This window comes from Bos indicus x Bos taurus, chromosome 7 (assembly GCF_003369695.1).
Source record: "Bos indicus x Bos taurus breed Angus x Brahman F1 hybrid chromosome 7, Bos_hybrid_MaternalHap_v2.0, whole genome shotgun sequence".
Classification (NCBI taxonomy): domain Eukaryota; kingdom Metazoa; phylum Chordata; class Mammalia; order Artiodactyla; family Bovidae; genus Bos; species Bos indicus x Bos taurus.
In genome coordinates, this window is record NC_040082.1 from 98,213,109 (window position 1) to 98,232,726 (window position 19,618).

At 49.5% G+C, this 19,618-nt stretch overlaps 1 protein-coding gene across 12 annotated transcripts in view; it reads right to left on the reverse strand.

The window, feature by feature from the left end:
* The window catches only part of CACNA1A (calcium voltage-gated channel subunit alpha1 A), a 379,358-nt gene that overhangs the window by 65,762 nt on the left and 293,978 nt on the right, over window positions 1-19,618 (reverse strand). For all 12 annotated transcript variants that reach the window (XM_027547946.1, XM_027547955.1, XM_027547945.1 and 9 more), the window contains 4 exons: window positions 16,953-17,765; window positions 7,964-8,427; window positions 6,140-6,278; window positions 4,440-4,569 (listed from right to left, as the gene is read on the reverse strand). In XM_027547946.1, coding sequence (XP_027403747.1) covers window positions 4,440-4,569; window positions 6,140-6,278; window positions 7,964-8,427; window positions 16,953-17,765 — 1,546 coding nt within the window. The remainder of the gene's footprint in view (window positions 1-4,439; window positions 4,570-6,139; window positions 6,279-7,963; window positions 8,428-16,952; window positions 17,766-19,618) is intronic.

Below are 19,618 nucleotides of genomic sequence, written 5' to 3' on the forward strand. Positions count from 1 at the left end.
CAGCAAAGTCCTAACAAAATCATTGTCAAGGATCGTTTGCTTACCAATGGGAAGGGTGCCTCTTTTCACTTGCCCAAAGCCCTAAATGGACTAGAGGTGGCCTCAGGGAAGTTCAGGAAAGACTCTTACTTCTTTTGGCAACAAGTCTGATCCCCCAGTGTCTCTGACCTTCTGGTCTCCTGGGTGAACAACTGTTCCCGCATAGAGTTTCCTAAACATGATTAGCCTCCAGGACAGACACTGGGGACCGACCTCACTGCGGCATCCATTTCCTTCCAAGTACGCAGCCATACCCTCATCAGAGTGGGTTGATTCTCCCTCTCCTCGCTAACTTACACAAGACCAAGTACTAGCGGTTTCTGGACAGGCAATGTCTTGCACTCTGGTCTCTTTCCTGGCCATGCCATAGCACATCCCTTGTGTGACCTTGGCGTGAGGATGTTGAGTGGCATGAGGATGCTGGCAAAGTGCCCAGCACGCGGTAACCCCAGCGGCTGACCTCAGATCTGGCTTGTAGTGAGGGCTGTTAATTACTGAGCAGGCCACCAGAGGGCGCCTGTGAGCCCACAAGTCAGATCACTGCCCCCTTCTCTGCTCAAGAACCCTCTATGGCTCCCACCTTACTCAGGGTGAAAGCCAAAGTCCTCTTTGACCTCCAAGGCCCTGGACAATCTGTTTGGCCACCTCCCCTCCCTCACCTTGTCCCACTTTCCTCTGGCTCACTCCACTTCTACCACCCTCGATATTCTTACCTCAGGGCCTTTGTACAGGTTTGTTGGCCTGGAATACTCTGTCCCATGTTCCACCTGATATTCTCTCTCTCCTCCTTTATGGCTTGGCTCAAATATCACATTCCTGACTGCCTGTTTAAAATTCCATTTTCCTGAAGCTTGGAATCTTCCTTACCGAGTCTACCCCTTCCCCTACATCCCTCACCCCTGGCACTTATCACTTCCTGGCAAACTATTTGTCATGGTTATTAATAACGTCACTGTCCATCTCCCCCACCTGAACATCAGCCTCACGGGGGCAGGGATGTCTGCCTGTCCCTGTGCTATCTCCAGCTTATAGCTCAGGGCCAGGCATACAGCAGATACTCAAGAAATGCTTGCTGACTGAATGCAGGAGGCTGGGGCTGCCCTGGGTCCTGCAGGAGCTGGGCTCTGCGATCTGTGTGGTCACAGCTGACGTTCTCATCATGTGTGGTGCTTGGAGGGCCCTCCGAGACCAGAGTGGCCAGGATAGCTGACTTCCTGGGATGGGTGGCAGGTGCAAGGGCTTGGAAGGTTCTGGGAAGGCTGAGGGGGTGGTGGTGGGAGAGCATTTGAGGTGTACCAGGCAGCTGAGACAACATGCATAAAGGTCTGGTGCTCTGCGAGCTCTGGGAGTGCAGGGACGATCGTACAGCCTGTCAATCCTTGCTGTTTAGCTCAGCACCCGGCATGTGGTAGTTGCTTATTAAATAATTACTAAATAAAGCATTGAATGGAAAGAAAGGTAGGCCAGGCGGTCAGGTGAATCAAATTCTGGAGAACTTAATAAATGGAGCAGGAGGAAATCAAAAGGCCAATAAATTAGGTTCAACCATATCTAATATATAGATCCTTTCGACTTCTACAAATGGCATTTTCTGTGACTCAGTGGAATCCAAAATTCTCAGTCTCATTTATCATAGGGAAATACAAATCAAAATCCTGATGAGATTCCAGACCCACCAGGTTGGCTAAATGAAAGAACCCACAGCACAAGTGTTGGCAAGACTGTGGCGCAGTGAAGCCCTTGTTGGATGTTGCTGGTGTGTGTCACTGTATCACTCGGTAAACATTCTGGCTGCAAATTTGGGGCTGACCATATGCAAATTCTATGATCCAGAAACTCAATTTCTGGTTTTATACCCTGGAGAGAGTCAAGCCCAGGGGCCCCATGTCAGGAGTAGGGGGATATGGTGACAGCATTTTAAACTGCAGACAATCCAAATACACGTCAACCAGAAGATGGAAGAACAAATTATGCCACAGAGTGGAATATCACACAGCAATGGAAAAGAATGACTGTCACCACCCAAGAAAATAAGAACTCATCTCAAGGTTGAGTGATGGAAGAGACGCACAGAATTATTCCATCTGTTCAGTGTTAGAAGTAGGAAGAAATAAATTCTAGTGTTTAAAGATGAACGTGTAGCTGGGAAAATGAGAGGAGCTAAGAAATGCTCTTTCCAGAAGTAAGGGTTTGGATACCTCTAGGGTAGGGCTTTTTACATACTGTTGACAATAGGGGTCAGATTCTTCTCTGTGGTGGGGCTGCCCTGTGTGCTGCAGAGTGATGAACAGTGTCCCTGATCCCTACCCTCTTGTGTTACTAGCTACACCCTTGATGCTCCAACTCATGACACCTGAACATGTCTGCAGACCTTGTTCCTGCTTGTGAACCCAGCTTCACAGGGAAGGATGAATCGAAGAGGTGCCTGTGGTTGAGGTCTGTTTTGTTCTATTAGTACTTCTTGCCTTGGATGGTGCTTACATGGGTGTGTGCACTTTAAAATCCTTGATAAATGAATGGATTGTATGTGTTCTGTTCATTTTTCTGAGGCCTGTTCCAGACCAGCTAATGAACAGAACTTGGGGAGGGGTCCCAGGGTGTCAGTTGCCAATAAGGGGCCACCATGCACTTGAAGAGGGAGGGCTTTAAAAATTTTTTTTTGGCTGATGCCACCGGGCATGTGGGATCTTAGTTCTCCAGAGATCAAATCCATACCCCCTGCAATGGAAGTGTGGAATCTTATCCCCTGGACCACCAGGGAATCCCGGAAGAGGGAGGGCTTTGGGGAGAGATGCTTCAACTAGGGGTGATGGGGCAGGGGTGGGGGAGCCAGAACTTTGCAAATGCTCCATGGGGGCTGCTCCTAGCCCTGTCAGGGTTCTCTTCAGCCCCAGGAGCTCAGGGGTATCCCCGGAACCCCCCATGCCCATGCTCTCCTTGCCAGAGATGAAGCCTGCTCCAGTCTCCTAGAGTCGACAGGGGGTTTGCTGACCTCTCTCGGGATGCCCCCTCCCTGAGCCTGGCTCCCTGGGTCCTGGGGGATGGGGGAAGTGGGCAGCAGGAGATAACAGAGTGCAGCCTCAGCCCTGCCCTGGTACCAGGTTCCTCTGGGGGCCTTGTTCTAATTATTTCCTTCCATCTCCCGTATCAGGTCCCTAAGGGGCTTGCCAGGCCAGTGAAGGCAGGGAAAGTGCAAAGTAAGCTGCAGACAGGCTTGATTTATGGGACTTGCCAGCCTCGCCAAGGCTCCTAACCTACTTAGTGAGGGCGGCAGGCCAGGCTCCCAGTGGAAAATGGTTCCCATGTGTTGGGGGTGATGGCGGTAGAGAAAGGAGCTGGGGAAGATGGTACAGCCATCAGTCCAGCCTCTGTCACCTCCTGGCCTGCTGGTGCCTTGGTTTCCCCTCTCAACAACACTCATTTCTGCTCGGCAGGACTCAAGCGGGGACATGCACACAGTAAGTGCTTGATAAATGGTGACAGCTGAGGGAAGCATTGGGAGATCTAGGGTGGGCAGAATTGGAATTCTGCTGTGTGACCCCAGACAGGTCACTTAACCTCTCTGGGCCTCAGTTTCTTCGTCTGTCCAACGGGGATACCCCTAGCATCTGGGGCTGCGCCTGAAACTCAGCAAGTGCTCGGTGAACAGGGGCTGTTAGCAGACCCTGGGGCCCCAAAAGAAGAGTTTTTTAGCTCTTAGCCCACTAAAATCTCAAAGTTTAGGCTGTGCCTGACTAAAAGTTCAGGTTGTGACTAAGTCAAAAGGATTCCCTGGTGGCTCAGATGGTAAAGAACCCGCCTGCAATGCAGGAAACCTGGATTCGATCCCTGGTTCAGGAAGATCCCCTGGGGAAGGGACTGGCACCCCACTCCAGTATTCTTGCCTGGAGAATCCCATGAACAGATGAACCTGGCAGGCTACAGTCCGTGGGGTTGCAGAGAGCTGGACACCTCTGAGACTAACACTTCTACTTTTTTTGAGTCAAAACAATCCTTTCTTTCAAAACTCCAAGTCAGAATGAAAAAGTCCGTTTGGTGAGACCTGGCTGCACAGATGATACTGCCGGAGCACCCTCTGCCTTCGAACTCCCCTACATCCCACATAGAGCTTGTGCCCTTCCACAGCCTGTGGCCTCACTCTCCTCACCAGAGATTCCAGCAATTCTCAGCCCCAGCCACTCTTGGGCCAACTCTTCCCCACCAGGCACACAGAACCACTGTCTCAAGGAACATCCTTCATCAAGCCCAGAATCAGAGCCTCCCCTCCCCACCAGTGGCCATGGGGGCTGTGGCCTGGGGTGACCCTAACATTCCTTCGACCCCAGCTATCAGCTTTTCACGAGGCAGGAGAAAGGGACGGAGGAGCTGGGCTGGGAAGGAGCCTGCTGGGGGAGACTCACATTGTTTCGTGGTGCGTTGGGCTGAACAGGATCCTCGGCCGCCAGGGCGATGCTGCTCATGGCGATGACCATGAGAATGCACATCTCAAAGTAGCGCAGGTTCAGGATGTAATGGCACAGGCGGCGAAGGCTGTTGAAGACGGGGAGATGCGCAGACAACAGCTCTTGAGCCCTTTTGTTCTGTCATCTCCTTATATCACTTACCACTATCTGGGATCTCTAACTCCCACGGTCCCACACCCAACAGAGTATCAAGCTCCTATCCCTGGGGGCCCTCTTAGGGCAGGGGAGCCCTCCGCAGGGGAAGGTAATTCCCACCTCTGTTTATAAGTTCCTATCACTTCCAAACCACCCTCCTGGAACATCTTAACTCACAGACTGAGTTGAATACTATCCTTGAATCTGTAGGAGATGAAAAACCTTTCTATGCATAAAATGTCATATAGTCAAACCAAACTGGGAAATTCTGGGTTAAGTAGATTTCTTTTTTTTTTTAAATTAGTTGAGTGACCTTAGGCAAGTTATCGTACCTCAGTGTCCTCATCAGTGAAACGACCATAATAATCACATCTAATAAGAATGTGAGGATCAAAAGAGTTAATATATGCCTGGTATATGGTAGGGGCTCCAAAAAGTTACTTAAATTATTAATTGCAGGCCTTATCAGTACCTTTAATACACTAATGACACAATAATGAGATAATTAAGTGGATTAATAATGATAAAAATATCATGAGATTGTATGAATGGCTGCAGGGCTGGGTGGCTAAGAATAGCAACGTCGGAGTCAGTCTCTCTGGGCTCTCCCACTTGCTTGCTGTTTGACTTTAGGCAGGTGATTTTGCCTCTCTGGACCTCAGTTTCTTCATCTGTCAAATGGGGATAAGCAGAGTACCAACTCCTATAGGGTTATTATGAGAAAATTTTTTTTTTTTTGTAAAGCATTCAGAACCATGTCTGGTGCTGAGTGCCATATAAGAATTTCTTTATTAAAATCGAGAATGGCAACCAAATAAAAAAGTAAACACACAGGCTGAGTCTCCGAGAGGCAGGTTAGAGAAAGCCGTTTCCCCTGCAGCTATTTGACGTGATTCTTCTTGGTGTCAAGAAGCATTTTGAGGGATCAGAGTTTCAAGAAACACTCTTTGGAAAAATGCAATTCCAAAACAACCTTTGAGCCAGCAAGACATAGGTGTGATAAATTTCTCCCCTAAATAATCTGGCCTCCTCAAGGCCCTCCCAAGACAAAGGGCCATGGAACTCAAAAACCGTCTACCCAGAATCCAAACCCTCATGGAGCATAAGTTAGGAGCAGAGCTCAGGAACCAGGGCTGTCATGTACAGTTGTAAACGTTGTGCACTGTACAAAGCAGCTATTTCTACAGGACACCTCTCACAGCACAGACGGTGTAGATTTGGGTATTTATGATCATGATTTTCTAGCTGATGGCAGGAGGGGGTCTTTTCCAACAAACCAGTTGGAATCAGTTTTTTGAAATAAGTACTTTATGATAAGTTTCTATCTTATACAACTTAAGAAAGGGACATCATTCTTTAATTGCTCAAAAGTTCTCTATGGACTAATGGTCTTAGAGGCGACTCTCCCCCATTACACTTTGTCTGGGTCTGCCCTCTGGCCTGACTTTCACTGCCCCAGTGGGAGCCCTGGGCCCCCTGCCCTGGCCATGGGCCATACTCACGGGTTGGTCGTAGAGAGGATAAACATGGAGCTGTAGGGGGGCATGGGCTTGGGGCCGTCTTCCCCGGGGTCGTCTTCCTCCTCCTCTTTCTTCTCTTCCTCCTTTTTTGGCAGTGGGTCTGGGTTGGCGTTTTTGTTCACTGTTGGGATAAGAAGCAACACAGGGCTCCCTCCATGGTTTCCCACCTCTGATCTCCTGCCTCATTCCCAAAGCAGCAATAAGCAGCTGACGCAAAGCGCCTACTATGTGCCAGGCACCCTATTATGCCATTGAACCTTCACTTGACCCTGTGAGGTTGGTACTTTATGATCCCCACTTTACAGGTGAGGAAACTGAGGCACAGAGAGGTGCAGAGACTTGCCTAAGGCCACGTGGCTGGGAAGTGGCAAAGCTGTAATTTGAACCTGGGCAGCCCAGCACCAGAGGGCTTGCTCTTAATCATTCTACAGCCTTGAGTCTGCTGTGACCTTTACCAGATATTAATACAGACCTGTCCTCAGGCCCTGATGACCTTCATACTGTCACTTGGAGGCAGGCAGGGTGAGTCCCCAAAGCCCCACTTTGCAGATGGGAATACTGAGTTCCTCCCGTAGTCAAAATGTAGGATTCCCCCCATTAACACCCTTCTCCTGACTGAGGTGAGGCACCACCCTCCTGAGCACTGATCCCATAGCCTAGTTGCATTATGGGTTTATGGATAGGCTGAGGCTTACTGAGCCTCAGTTTTTTCATCTGTGAAATGGGCACAGTGACAAGATTTACCTTGTACGACTGTGGCAAGGATTTACAGGGTAAACTTATGGACAGCTCTTGCACAGAACTGGGCTACTGCTATCATCTTAAAAATAATAAACCCAGGGGATAATTTCCAAATTTCCAGTTTGGATAATTTCCAAATTTCTTGGATCATGGTGTTACATGTGGGAGGTTTTGGGAAGAGGCAAAAACAGCCAATTCCTCAAGGTGCTAGGCCTGCACTGTCCAGCATTTGAAACACGGCTAGTCCAAACTGCGGTATGCAGTGTGAAACATGCTAGATTTTCAAGACTGAGTAGGAGAAAAAGAATGTAACTATATGTAATAATAATGTAAAATACATTATTGACACATGGAAATGTTAATGCTTTGGATATAAATCAATAGCATTTGGGGTTAAATATAATTTATTATTAAAGTTCAGTTCATTTGTTTCTTTTTATTTTTTAAAATTTTTGGTCACACCCTGTGGCATGTGGGACCTCAGTTCCCTGACCAGGGATTGAACCCCTGCCTCCTGTGTTGGAAAGCAGAATCTTAACTACTGGACTGGCAGGGAAGTCCCTCTTTTTTATGTTTTAAATCACTTATGTTTTTCTTCCTTCTTCCTCCTCTGCTTCCTCTTTTCCTCCCTTCTCTTTTTTAACATGGCTACTAGAACATTTAACATTACAGAGGTGAAAAAAAAAATTACACAGGTGGCCTGCATCACATTTCTTTTGGATGGCGCTGGCCTAGAGAATTATCTCACTCCCCCCAAACTTCCATCAGAGGAATCTGCTGACCCCTCAGATATGGGGGCTTCCTGGCTCCCCTGTGGGAATTTGGGAGGCAGGAAAATTTGCTAACCTGTTGTGTACTTGCCAGGCATCATATCCATACTATCTCATTTAATTCTCCTAGCAGCCCCTGTGGGGGCAGGAACTATGTCTCTACCCATTTTCCAGAGGAAGCAATTGAGGCCAGAGAGGTGGAGTCACTGTCCGGAGTCCCTTAGCTGCGCCTCTGGGGAGGAAGCCCAGGAGGCCGGCTCCCCTGCCCAGGGATGTATGAGACTGGGGTTCGTACCTTGGATGATGGTGTGGTTGAGTGGGGGTGGGCAGGCTGGGGGGATGTCCACCGTGGTGTGGTCAGGTTTCCTGGCAGTCTTAGCTGAGTTGGCCTGGGTGCTGCTGGGGTTGGTGACGATAAGGCTGTTCTCAGGGGTCTTGAGGGGGCCGGGGTTGGACGGGTTCCCCGGGTTGTTGGCTGTCCGGCGACTGACGGCGTTCTGAGGGTTGGTGGCCGTGGTGGTGGGGGCCGGCGTGGGGCCAGGGTCCATGCTGTTCCCCATCTTGGCTGGGCTCTGGGGCAGGCCGGCGTGGCTGAGGCTGTCGTGGGGACTGGCTGACTCCGCAGTGGCCAGTTTGTTGTTCTTCATGTTGTCGATATCCTCGGCCAGCGGGGGGTCTTGGCGGCCCAGGTCCTGCTGGATTGGCCGTGTGGTCGACAGGTTGGGGCCTGACACGGGGACCCCGGAGCCCTGGTTCTCTCTGCAGCAGGCAGGCCAACAAAAAAGAACCCGTGAGTGAGTTAGAACATAGAGGGGACATGTCTGGATCCTGCCTAAGATTCCATTGGCCATCGAGGGGCTGTGTTCTGAAATTCTCCTGTGCCTGGTCCATTCTTGTTAGGGATCAAGATGCCATGGGGGGGGACTTCCCTGGTGGTCCAGTGGTTAAGGCTCTGTGCTTCCAAAAAAGACCTCATGGGGATGTAAGTGCCCACCCTTGCAGGTTTCAGTGTGGTGTTTCTCCTGCCAGAAGGGCTGCTTCCTAGGAGACGAGGTTACTCCTTCATGGAGAAATCAGAGTGGAAAAGAACTTTCTGCCAGAGCCTCCATCTCTCCAATCCAAACCTTCCTGCTCCTGTCTGTGTCTCCCATTAGCTCCTTGGCAGGATAAGGACATACACTGCTTCCAGGGGTGGCTAAAGCAGAGCCATAAATACCACCTCTTTAGTGGTGGAAATGGTGCCTTTTTTTTTTTTTGGCCCCATCACGTGGCATGTGGGATCTTAGTTCTCTGACCAGGGATCAAACCCTCAACCCTTACAGTGGAAGTGCTGTCTTAACCACTGGACCAGCAGGGAAGTCCCTCCCTCTGACTCTTCTGAAAGGCAACCCCTAATTCTGTACCCCATGCCCTCATGTCTCCTCCTAAGAGCTCACACTCACGGAGTACTTGCTGTGTGCCAGACATGACATACGTCAGCTCATTTTCAAAAAAAAACAGGGAGCGGGTAGTACCGTTATCCCCATTTTAAGATGAGGAAACCAAGGCCCAGAGACAGGAAGGGCCCTGCTTAGTTAGTTAGGTAGTTATGTAGTTAGTTAGTTAGTTATGTAGTTAGGCTACATAGTTGGTAGCAGACAGAGCTTGGACCCAGACCACATGGCTCCAGCACCCACGCTAACCCCCACCTGACCCTGCAGCTCTCTTACTAAGCTGTTTGAGATCTCCCAGGGGGTCAGCCCACAGTCGGTGGATGCAGGGAAGTCTTTGACACTTTCTGTAACCACCAATAGAGTGGGCCAGCCTCTCTTCTATTTCAACTCACTAACTTCTGGAGCAATCTTATGAGGTCCAAATGGCTACTGTGTCCATTACAGAGATGAGGAAACTGAGGCCCAAAGAAGCTGAGTCAGGTATACTAGAAAATGGTTTTGTCAGGCTATCTCCATCACACACTCACTCAAGAGACCAGAAACGAGCAAAAGACAGCCCTCAGATTGCATCCATTCATGGAACACCTGGGAGATTAGATGCAATCACAGGAACCAAGGCCCCTGGACAGCATGGGTTTGGTTCTCAAGGCCCAATCTGGAACCCTGAATCTATCTAACACTTAAAAATTTTTAAAAAGTCGGCCTCTGTAAATCAACTATACTTCAATAAAAAATAAAGCAATTATCCTCCGTTTAAAAATTCATAAAAAAAAGCTGACCTCCCCTGGAGGTCCTTCCACTGGCTAAACCACCAGTACCATCTTCCTTGTTTTAATTTTAGATTTTAACTTGCAAAAGTCCATGGTGTTTTTAACCAAGCAGAAGAAAGACGAGGTAATTTGCTTTTGGGTTTGTGTCTCTGAGGCCTCGGAGAAGGCAATGACACCTCACTCCAGTACTCTTGCCTGGAAAATCCCAGAGATGGGGAGCCTGGTGGGCTGCAGTCCATGAGGTCGCTAAGAGTCGGACACAACTGAGCGACTTCACTTTCACTTTTCACTTTCATGCACTGGAGAAGGAAACGGCAACCCACTCCAGTGTTCTTGCCTGGAGAATCCGAGAGACGGGGGAGCCTGGTGGGCTGCCGTCTACGGGGTCGTACAGAGTCGGACACGACTGAAGCGACTTAGCAGCAGCAGCTCTGAGGCCTCACAGGGAGAAGGACAGGCCCAGGCCAATTCGTCACTTGCAGGTGCTAGGCTGACACTTCAGAAGACTGATTTGGCTTTGAGTCTCACCAAGGCCATTTTACTAGCTGTGCGACCCTCTGTAGCTTGAGTAACCTCTCTGAGCCTCAGTTTCCTCATCTTTTTTTATGCTTTGTCTGCGCTGGGCCTTTGTTGCTGTGGGCGGGCTTTCTCTGGCTGCAGCGAGTGGAGGCTACTCTAGTTGTGGTGTGCAGGCTTCTCATCACAGTGGTGGCTTCTCTCGTTGCGGAGCACAGGTATGGAGCGTTCGGGCTCAGTAGTCGTGGCACACGGGCTTAGTTGCTCCGCGGCATGTGGGATTTTCCAGGACCATGGATCGAGCCCGTGTCCCCTGCATTGGCAGGCGGATTCTCAACCACTGGGCCACCAGGGAAGTTCCCCGTACCCATCTTTTGGACAAAGGGTCTTTGCAGATGTAATGAAGGATCTTGAGATCATCTGGGATGAGGGTGAACCCTAAATCTAATGGCAAGCGTCCTTAGAAGACAAGGGGAGAAACATACACAGAGGAGAGGGCAGTGTGAAGATGAAGTCAGACTGGAGTGATCCTTCTATCGGCCAAGGGATCGCAAACACCAAGGATTGCCAGCAGCCCTGGGAAACTGACACTGATCCCTGGACACTGAGCATCAGCTCTGATGGTGTGGATTAAATGAAATAAATCTTAAACCAATATTTCCTCAACCTCTTCCACAGCCCACAAAGAGGTTGCTAATGCTAATCCCCTCCCGGTACCTTTTAGAAGTTGGACATCAGTTAAAAAGCTGGTTGGGGATATTTTCTCATTTTATATATTGTTTTAAGCAGAGCTCTACCCAAAAGCGGGCTCAGTGAAGTTATCATTTCAAAGAGAATCTGAATCCTTTGGTCACCACCCATAGAGACTGTACTAAATAACACAGCAGCTGAGACCACAGTGTGCCTTTTGTTAAAGGGATAGCCTCACGCACGGACCGAGAGCCCCTTGTTCAGATGGAAGGGGATCTGAGGGTCTTTTGTTTTGCCTTGTTTTTGTTTCTTCTGTTGGCTCTGCTTGCCATGGAGTTTTAACAAGCTCAGCCTGCAGAGGCCTATATCAGTCTCCAGGATGTTTTATTTCCAAGTGTCTCCAAGGAGAACTCAAAAGGGGCAGAAACTTTGAAGTCAGGCCCCTTCCCCCTTCCCTCTTGGGGATCTGCCATCATCTGCTTGCAATAGGCAACTGATTGCATAACGCCCGCATCCCGTTGCCAGCTGATCACTTCAGCATCTGGTTGCTAAGGATTACGGACAGCTTGCCCAGGGCATGCTCCAGTCCCTAGGTCCAGAGGATGGGTGGGCCTGCTTCCTTGTGGTCCACCGTCCTTAGGAGTGCACCTATTCACTCATTGAGTCCCCACGACAGCCACTATCTGAGATGCTGCCATTAGGATTAGGCTCATTTTACAGATGAGGAAGATGAAGCCCAGAGAGGTAAAGGCATGGTGTCACCCCGCTGGGAAAAGGCTGAGCTGGACTCTGGTCCTACAGCTCTTAAGCTACAGCACCATTCAGTGAAGACCATGGGGGCAATGGATGACTTGGGGTGCATGGGATCGAGGTGCTGAGGAGACTGGCCAAAGCAAATTGAGGATACTATAAGAATCAGTATTAAAAGACGGAGCCCCTCCTTTCACCCCATCCCATGAAGGATCAACTGTGAGGCTCAGAAGTCCAGTCTCTCTCTTCTTGCTCCTTTTGGGAAGTAGGTTGTCATGGTGATGGGAGCAGGTGGAACTAGTGTGCCAATAGCTGAGATATTAATTCTCGGGTGGTACAGGTCTTGGCAAAACGTCCTCTGGCTCAGCCAAATCAAGCAGGAGGCACTGCCTGGTTATCAGGGAGTGGTGGGTGCCCTGCAATCCACAGATTTTTGCAGCGATTCAGAGAAAGCTCCGTTTTCATTTTGGTGGGCCTGGGGTGACACTGGGCTCAGCTGCCTGGTATGAGGAATCAGGGGCCAGCAACTGTTTAATAATACAAAACAGAATGTGCTCCACTCACTTTCCACTGGGGGAAGCCAGTTAAAGTTTCAGAGGAGGGGGACAGTTAAAGCTGAAGAGGAAGAGATGAAAGTAGAAATGTGGGAGCGGGGGGAAGGCTGGGACTACAGGAAAACAATTACACTAATTGTCAATGCTCTAGAGAATCAAAAACACAGAGCGTGTCTGGGGAAAAACCTAAGGAATGACAAGAGCAGAAATGCATGAGGCAGGACTGTTGGGGTCACTGGCTTTGTCATAATATAGAACTGAAATGTCTTTTTAGTATGCTATGTCCTTGAATAAAATTTTATCTTCACCATTCTTATTTTTTTTGGTTGTGCCATGCAGCATGTGGGATAATATTAGCTAAGATCGTTGAGACCTTATTCTCTACCACGCATTGTTCCAAGTGCTATATGTGGATTTTTTTTTTTGGCTGCACTGCATGGCATGTGGAGTCTGAGTTCCCCTGATCAGGGATGGAACCCGTGTCCCCTGTAGTGGAAGTGTGGAGTCTAAACCACTGGACCACCAGGGAAATCCCTCTTTTTTTTTTTTTCCCAAGCAGACGAATAGCTTTTCTTTTTTTTTTTCTCTTTAAAAGTGTCTGAATCTTTATGAAGTTTTATTTCCAGTGAGCATTAGAACCTTTTTTATCAGCCAAATGAATAATGCCTCTCCTGGCCAGGGCATTTGACACATCTATTAATAAAGGAGTGAGCAGAGCCCTCCTGGTGTGGATTTGGGGGTAGAGGTGGGAAAGTACTTGGAGAGAAGGGGGAGCAAGGGCCACCTGTGGGATTCAGGAAAGCTGGGTTATCACACTTCTACTATCGGCTGGCTCTCGGCTTCAGAAACACCTTTCCCTCTCTGGGCCTGTTTCCCCATCTGTAAAAAGAGGCAGTTTAAGTGAACAATCTAAAGGCTATGGATTTAAAGTTGGTTTTTATGTCAATTGATACAAGCGTCTTAATAGTAACGACGATGTAACAATAGAAAGAGCTAAAACTTATTGAATGCTTATTACTAGTGCTACTACTAAAAACAGTTAACATTTGAGTATCGAATAATCATATTCATACTAATAAGAGCTAATATTTCCTGAACCCTGATTATAAGCCAGGCACTATTTAAAGCATTTTACAAGTATTAACTCATTTGAACTTTATACCTATGCTAGGAGGTAGGTACCATTTTTAAAATATAATTCGTTTACTCCACAAGGCATGTGGAACCTCAGTTCCCTGACCAGAGAACGAACTCTCACCCCATGCAGTGGAAGCACAGAGTCTTAACCACTGGAGCAGCAGGGAAGTCCTGGTAGGTACCGTTCTTATCCCCATTTTACAGATGAGGAAATGGAGGCCCAGAGAGGGGAAGTAACACGCTGAAAGTCACACAGCTAGCAAGCAATGGGGCAGCAGTGTGACCTCTTGGCTCCAGGACCCTTGCCCTTCACCACCAGGCTGTGTTCCCTTTCTATCCTTGTCATTCTGCCTCCTTCAATGATAGGAGGAGGTATAAATATGAGGATGATAACAACAGGAATATTAGTTATATTAACAGCACCAGTGACCCATTGGTTCTTAATTATGGTGTGTGTCTGCTCAGTTGTGCCTGACTCTTTGTGACCTCATGGACTGTAGCCCGCCAGGCTCCTCCGTCCATGGAATTTTCTGGGCAAGAATACTGGCCAGGGTGCCACTTTCTTCTCCAGGTCTTAGTCATGGAGTCCTATGCTAGACTTTATTCCACCTAAATCCCCCTCCAGTGGCCTCCCCTTTCCCGGGAAGGACTCAAGATTCTACTGACCTATTATCGTACCTTCAATTTCTTCCACTCTTTCCTTTCCTTCCAAACTACAAACTCGCCTCCTTCTGTTCTATCTTGGGGATTTTGCATATGTTGTTCTTAGCCTAGAACACTATTCCCTTTTGGGAAACAATGGTTTTTCAGAGGGCTGTTGTGGAGCTGTGGAGAACTAATGCCATAATAACTAGGGGGCACTGTGAGCATTTAGGAAATGGGAGGCAGGTGTATAAACATCCTACCATGTGCAAGGCAGTCTCACTGGGGAAGAATTGTTCTTTTTCCTTCACGACTTTCTAACGTCCCTCACACAGGTGAAAGATCTGCTTGTAATGGTCGGAACCTTTAAGTTTTCTTTATTTACTTGTTTATTTGGCTGCCAGGCCTTAGTTGAGGCACGTGGGATCTTTAGTTGTGGTATGTGAACTCTTAGTCGCAGCAAGTGGGATCGAGTTCCCCAACAAGGGAGCAAACCCAGGCCCCCTGCACTGGGAGCACAGAGTCTTAGCCACTGGACCCTGGACCACCAGGAGGTCCCTGAGCCTTGAGTTTTAACCTAACTCTGTTTTACAGATCAGCATAAAGTTTTTTTTTTGGTCACACCATGTGGCATGGTGGAATCTTAGTTCCCTGACCAGGGCTGGAACCTCTTCCCCCTGCAGTGAAAACTCAGGTTCTCAATCACTGAACTACCAGGGAAGTCCTGCTGCATGTTTTAAATACTCATTGCATCTTCCTGGAATGCAAGTATTAGACAAACTGAAGGAAGAGTAGACTAAGTCACGCGGAACTTCACCATTTTGGAACATCTCAACACTGATGGTAACTCCCTCATGTCATTTGAATTGTTGGCACCCTGAGGCAGCTGGCATTTGCACCTATCGCATTCATGGTGATTCTGTGCATAGGTGCCTGCAACAGAATTGCTTCACTCTGGGGGACTTCCCTGGCAGTCTAGTGGTTAAGAATCCACCTTCTAATGCAGGGATGTGGGTTCCATCTCTGGTTGGGGAACTAAGATCCCACATGCCATGGGGCAACTAAGCCGGTGCGTGGCAACGACTGAACCCGAGCACTTTGGAGCCCGTGTGTCACAAGAGAGAAGCTGGCTAACTGCAACGGAAGATTCCCCCTCCACCATCACCCCTGCCCTGGCCACATAAATAAATAAATAAATAAAAGGTGGTGGTTAAGTCATTAAGTCGAGTCCAGTTGTTTGGGAACCCATGGACTGTAGTCTGTCAGGGTTCTCTGTCCGTGGGATTTCCCAGGCAAGAATACTGGAGTGGGTTGCCATTTCCTTCTCCAGGGGATCTTCCCTATCCAGGGATCAAACCTGGGTCTCCTGCATTATAGGCAGATTCTTTACCAACCAAGCCACCAGGGAAGCCCAAATAAATAAATATTAAAAAAAGAAAAAGAATTGCTTCATTTGGTTCTCTAGAGTCTCATTATTCAAAGTGTGGTCCCCCAACCAGCACTGACTCCTTAGAAATGCAGAATCTCAGGCTGCATCTGAGACCTACTTATTTAGAATCCGTATTTTCACAAGATCCCTGGGGATTCTTGTATACATTTAATTTTGAGAAGTACTAGTTTAGTATATATGGAGTATAACAGAAGCGTTTAAAAACATTATTAAAAACCAATATGGCACTGATGTATGTAAATTAAATCATTATGCTATACTCCTTACACTTGTACCATTAAAGTAAAAGTGTTAGTGAATTCTCCAGGCAAGAATACTGGAGTGGGTTGCCATTCCCTTCTCCAGGGGATCTTCCTGACCCAGGGATCGAACTTGGGTCTCCCACATTGCAGGTGGATTCTTTACCATCTGAGCCACCAGGGAAACCTAACACTTAAACCATGCTGCCTGGCAATTATATCTCAATAAAACCTGAGAAAAAGAATACCTAATGTCAAAAAAAGAAAACACAGAGACTTAGAAAAACTGTTTTTCTTTTTAAAAAAGAAACAACCAAGATGATGTCCTAGTGGCAGGTGATAGAAAAGAAGAGGATGCTAATTAATAAAAGATCATTGGCTGTTTCAGCATTTAAGTTTTTGGGTTCCTCAATATACAAACACTGTAGGATCTTCTAGGTAGTGTTACGGAATATTGTTATAAAAAAGAGGGTGTCATTTCTGATTGGATGAGGTTCTGGCTTGGGAGATGCCTCCAAAAGCCTTGAACCTTGCTCATCCTTCAATTCTGACCCAGAGTGGCTTTTTCAACAACCGTTCCCTGCCCACCCCCCCACCCCCCAGCAAAATAATGTAAGGTGAAAAAATGATTGACTCAGTAACAGCTAAAAGGATCTAAATTTCCCAAGCACTTACGTGTCAGTTGCTTTCAGGCCCTTTCCATCTACTACATCATTTAATTCCCGGAATGACTCAATCCCTAGTGGGATTTTACATTTTTCTCCATTTTACAGATTGAGAAAACTGAGGCCCAGAGACGTGGAGTCCCTTGGCCAAGGCGACCCGCAAGCACATGGAAGAGCCATACCATTCTGGGGGAGAGTTTTTGTAGTTTCCCTGATACAAGGGCGTGACAGTTTGCAGCTTCTGGAGCCAGATGACCTGGGTTCAAGGCTACTTATTAGATGTGTGACTTTGGGCAAGTCAGCTCTGTTTCCCCATCTGTGAAATGGGCTATGGCAATGCCATCTATCTTTGCGGGTTGGTAAGAAGCTGAAATGAGCGGCTCGGGAGAGTACCAGGTAGCTAGCTGATACTCCTTGGGTTTCATCGCTTCCACTTACTTCCTCCTGCGGTGCCTGCGCTCCTTGTCCTCCCTGCGCATGTCCGCGTCGTACGCTGGGGGAGGGCCATGCCGGTGCCGCCGCCTCCGCTCGCCGCCGCCGTCTGGGCCCTCGCTCTCGCCCTCGCCGCCCCGGGCCGGCCGGCTGCCCTCGCGGTGCCGGGACCTCCGATCGGCCTTGTCGTCCGGGGCCTCGTCGCCCGGCCTGCGGTGCGCCCGGTGCCGGCGGGGCTCTCCGTCGGCCCCGGTGCGCGGGGACCCGCTGCGGCTCTCGCGGCTGCCCGCCTGCCGGTGCGCGTGCCTCCGGTGCGGGTCGCCCGCCTTGCCCCGCTCCGCCTCGCCCTCCCAGAACCCCGGTTGCTCCAGGCCGCCCTCCCGGGCGTGGTGGTCCGACTCGCGACCGTAAGGCCCCTCCCGGCTCAGCTCGGCTTCCTGGCTGCCCGCCCAGGGCCTCCGGGTGTCCAGGCCCACGGAGCTGCTGGGGTCCCGGGCCCGGTCGTGGTAGCGGGCCTGTTTCCTGAGGAAGTCCTCGGCTCGCTGCTGCCCGAGGCGCTGGTCCACCGTGGGCTCGGCCGCCCGGCTCTTGTTGGTGTTGTTGTTACGGTTCTCCTGGGGGTCGACCACCAGCGGCCGGTCCAGGTGGGTCTTCATGTCGGGCCGCAGGTGGCGAGCGTAGGAGGCCTTCCAGCGCTCGTCTGGGTCCATCTCGTTGTAGAGTGCCTCCCGACTGGCCAGAAGATTCTGCTTCCTCATCTCGCTTGTCCGCTGCTCCCACACCGACTTGGCGGGCTTCTGGTTCTTCTGTTGCTCCTTCCTGTAAAGAAATCGTGCCGGGGTTATGGAACTGCTGGGCGTCGTGGCCTGCAGGGGCCACTCAGGCCAACAGGTGTGTGGGCCCCGGTGGAGATCTCAGCTCAGTTAGGTATTTCCACCTTGGTGGATGTCTTGCTCCAAGTGGGCATTTTCACCCAGATACCTATCTCAGTGGGCATCTTGACCTAGGTAGGCATTTCTGCTCAGGCAGGTACCTTGGCCCAGACAGACATCTTGACCCAAGTGGGCATCTCTGCCCAGGTGGGTATAACGGCCCAGTGGGCATCTCCACCTGTATCGGTACCTTGGCCCAGAAAGGCATGTTGACCTGGGTAGGGGGAGGTCTCTTGGACCAGGTGGGATATCTTGACTTGGCTGGGTATCTCCACCCAACTAGGTGTTTTAACGTGTGTGGAAAAACTCAACCTGGCTGGTCATCTCAGCCTTACAGGAGTCTCAGCCCAGGTGGGCATCTTGGGTATCCTGGCTTGGCTGGGCATTTCGTCTAATGGGGGGTCTCAGTCAGGTGTATGTTCATCAACTGACCTCTCTATTCCTCTTCAAGTTGTAGTACAGGGCCCCTGGGGGCGGTCCTGATGTTCAGAATACTCTTAATCTCTGAGACAGCCAATCATAATGAACACTGACCTGCAGCAGGTTCTGGAAGCCCTCGCATAGGCACTTGGGAGTCTTGAGACAGTGTCTCTATGGAGATGGTGAAAAACACCAGTGGGATTGTTGCTGGGGGTGCCAACTGAAGCCCTCAAACATTCAGATTTTTCCAGGCATTCTGTGTGTATCTATATTTGTATACAGACCATCACCTCCTATGGGCTTCCATGTCTGAGCATGTATCTCCCTGTGTTCTCCTTTCACAGCCACCTCCTTGCTTTCTGGGAAAGAAAGCCCCCTCTACATTGTCCAGTGATGCACTGCCCCACAGTGTTGCAAAGTCCCGGGACTACCCAACAAAGGCACGATTCAGAATATCGGTGTATCAGTCTTCTTGCCTGGAGAATCCCAGGGATGGGGGAGCCTGTGGGCTGCCATCTATGGGGTCGCACAGAGTCGGACACGACTGAAGTGACTTAGCAGCAGCAGCAGTGTTAATGAATCTTTCTTTAATCAAAACACCTTAACTCTCACCACCTGACCACCTCTGATCCACTAGCAAATTCTGGTTCACTCTTACCTTCACGATCTGTCTACAATTCAGCTATACCCATCACCTGCTCTGGCACCACCCTGGTCCATTCCTTATTATCTCTTTTGCAGGGAACAGTGCAGTCCTTTCCAACCTGGTCTCTTGCCCTTGCTCCCCTGATAGTACCTAGAGGGCACCTGAGTCCCTGTTCCTCCTTAAGAACTGTCCATGTGTCTCCCCTGGCTCAGAACAAAATTCTCTGTCTTCCCCACTGCCCAAAAGGCCCTACAGGATCTGTTCATCACCTGTCTGCCTCTACCTCCTGCCACTTCTCCACCCCCACTCACTCTACTTTAGTTACATGGGCTTCTTTCTGGTACCCTAACCACACTGGCACGTTCCTGCCTCAGGGCCTTTGTACATGCTGTTCCCACTGCCTGAGATGAGCTCCTCCCTCACCTTCTTCAGGCTTTGTCACCTGAGACCACCCCTGACAATTTCACTTAAATCATAACGCTCATCACTCCTAGCCCTCCCTATACACCTCAACCTCTTTTTAATGCTGTATTTTCAGCAACAGTGTCTGGCACAGAGTATGTGTTTATTAACTATTTCTTGACTGAAAGTGGGTGGGAGGGCAGAAGTACTTTTTCCTAAGGCTCAACGCAGTTAGGGACTGCTCCCTGCCCCCAAATCCTTGACTGGGAGGG